Source organism: Thalia democratica, chromosome 5 (assembly GCF_965202585.1).
Source record: "Thalia democratica chromosome 5, ktThaDemo2.hap1.1, whole genome shotgun sequence".
In the NCBI taxonomy this organism is placed as follows: domain Eukaryota; kingdom Metazoa; phylum Chordata; class Thaliacea; order Salpida; family Salpidae; genus Thalia; species Thalia democratica.
In genome coordinates this window covers 35,685,004-35,687,656 of record NC_139169.1, presented here as the reverse complement: position 1 = coordinate 35,687,656, position 2,653 = coordinate 35,685,004, and the positions used below count along the sequence as shown (strand labels likewise).

The 2,653-nt window shown below is 27.3% G+C and overlaps 1 protein-coding gene across 1 annotated transcript; it reads right to left on the bottom strand.

Annotated features, from left to right (window-relative positions):
* Positions 1 to 216: 216 nt before the first annotated feature.
* On the bottom strand, positions 217 to 1,887 carry LOC145836458 (uncharacterized). Its single transcript, XM_082944257.1, has 4 exons — positions 1,867 to 1,887; positions 1,271 to 1,489; positions 551 to 706; positions 217 to 372 (listed from the first exon to the last, which is right to left on the bottom strand). Exons 1-4 carry the CDS (start codon positions 1,885 to 1,887, stop codon positions 217 to 219), a joined length of 552 nt encoding a protein of 183 aa, XP_082800383.1.
* Between the last annotated feature and the right edge of the window lie 766 nt (positions 1,888 to 2,653).

Sequence of the window (2,653 nt, the reverse complement as noted above, 5' to 3'; positions counted from 1 at the left end):
AAAAATATCTATATTTTAAGACTGTAGGAACAGCTCTAAGTAATTAAGCTCGTTTAGTGTAATTTAATAATAAGCTAAAAATCACGTTTATCATTTTCATCATAAAAAACTTGTAAGTAAAGAAATATTAAGTGTGAAAAACTCTTCAAAAAAATTATACTTTGTTTCTTTTTACAATTGCCTATAGTTTAATTAAAACTTTAATGCTACTAAAATCTACAATTGGCAGAAGGTTCTTTTGTTGTTGTGCGTTTGGAATTTGATGGAAATTCTAGGCGCTAGAGACTTCAAAAATTTTCCCCACTCTTTTACAACGTCCAAACTTTGTTGGGTATCCATCCAAAGTTGAAGTCTGTACCCTCTTTGATGCTTCTGCAAATAAATGTTTTTTTTTTCATTACTTAAAGCATTCAAAAACCATTATAAACTATCAAAGTGAGCATGCCATTGTGTTTTTAGGAGTAAACACTAAAACCTAGTTTGTTAATACACTTAAAAGGAAGGATAAAAAAACCTTAAAACTTAAATTCAAAATCAAATTATTATTTACCTGTGTAACAATTCCATTGAGATGGGGGCATTTGTCACCGATGGCTTTATCAAGACAGCTCAGCCAAATGTTGTCTATATCACCCGAGTGAATGTCTCTCATGGCCCATTTAGCTCCTTTTTCATTCCGTGGGTCTTCGGTAGCTGGTTTTATACCCTGTTGAAATACAAAGTTGTATGTATTAAAAATCCAAATATATTCTATAATCTTAAAAAAGAAATTATTCTCATAGAATAACATTGATTTTTATTTTTGCCAGGGTTGCCAAAATTTCTTGAATTTTTTTTAAGTTTTCAGAAGTTTTTTTAAAACATTTGTTTTGTCTGTTTTTATATTAAGTTACATTTATGGTTAAAAAGCTATCTTATTAGTATAAAAACTTTAAAAAGATACTCAAAGCTACTTTAAATGTTTTTCAAATTAAAAGACGTATTAGTCATACAAAAAATATGTAATTATCTAAAATTTCATTACTTTACATGTTAAGCATGGTATAAATTTAATTCTTTAAAGGTCTTTATTGATTTTTGATCAAATTCCATGTGTTTTGGCAACCCTTTACCATGTATTTGTTTTGTGTTAGTCATTGTTATTTTTATAATTCTAGAAATTTAAATATTTTATAACACAACTTTATCAAAAATAAAGAAATAAAGTATTAACACTAATAAGTAAATATGAAACAGACAAGAATTCATTTCAAATAATATAAAAACATACATTCTTCATGAAGAAGTAGTAAGACGCGTTTTCTCCCAAACCACTTGGGGTGACCATGTGCTGTCCACTGGTGAGCTGGTTGTACAACTCGCAGTTGTCAATGTTCATGACCACATTGTGCAGCTGGTCGTTCCAACTCGGTGCGCCCCTTGAAGAGTCGAACTTCAGATACCAAAAGTCCCAACCAATCTGCAGTTTGCACTGGCTGTAGTCAATCACCTGTTTTGTGTAAAATGATCAAAAAAAATCAAGCATTTTATTTTAGTACTCAACACTTTCTCTGACTTATAGTATTACTCATTTTAAATTTGGTCAGTTTAGTTTATGATAAAAAATAATAGGTATTAGTATCTTCAAAAAAAAGATAAAGAACTATCATTTCAAAACATGTATTTTATATCAGAATAAAACATAAAGAAAACATTATAATACTTTTAACTGGATGTACTAACATTAGTTTGAAATTAAACACTTAATAAAGTTTATCATAAGTTAAAATACTTTTAATGTTATGGACCAATAACTTAGCAACTGTGCCATAAAAAAAAAATAGTTTTAACTTTGTAAACATTATTTTAACCAAAAAAGTTACTTACCTCTTGAACGGCTTTGCTCATTTTGTTAGTTTTATTTAATAGTCTGTTGAAAAATTAATTGAATTATTTTAAGAATGTTTTAGGCACTAGTTGTTAATAAAAAATACAAACAATTTTAAAACTAGATTTATGGAACATCAACTTAAAAACCAAAGTTGCCATCTAAGTAAAGTTAAGAAATTTTTAAACTATAATTGTTGTAATATAATTTAATGTATGTTTTAAAATTAAGACTGATAAAGGTTTTAAAAGTATCAGAAATTTCATGATCTAGCAGTTTATTTTGACAGGTTTTAAACAAGACCGGGTCAAATATGCACAAAGCGACAGTTTTGAAAAATAAATTTTTTGCACGTAGGGACAATTACACGGAGGGTTCTTTTGCAGTATAAAATAAATAAGTTAAAAATGAACAAGAATAAAAAAAAATTAAATGATAAACTAAAAAAAAAGTTACTGACCAAGGAAAAGGGTTAAGATAAATATTTAAAAAAAGTTAAATTTAAAATAAAAATAAAAAACTAATAACATAAAAATTAAATAAACAGTTACCGACTGAGGGTAAGGGTTTGGGGTAAGAGTGATAGAAAAAAAAGGACCTAACAAAAGTTAACAATTAAAAAATAAATAGAAAGAAAACAAAAAAATTAGTAAAAATTTAAATATTAAAAAAAATTTCAACCCGTGCAAAAGTGTCATAGGCTAAAGTGACCCTTTTTGCATAAGTTTTCGTGCAAAAGCGTCTTCATGCATATTTGACCCTTTATGCTAAAAAGTCCCTTCTTTT

Coding starts and splice junctions, on each gene's coding strand:
- LOC145836458 (XM_082944257.1), bottom strand. CDS start 1,887: ATGAGCAAAGCCGTTCAAGAG. Junction 707..1,270: donor ACTACTTCTTCATGAAGAAT/GTATGTTTTTAT, acceptor GTATTTCAACAG/GGTATAAAACCAGCTACCGA. Junction 373..550: donor TCAATGGAATTGTTACACAG/GTAAATAATAAT, acceptor ATTTATTTGCAG/AAGCATCAAAGAGGGTACAG.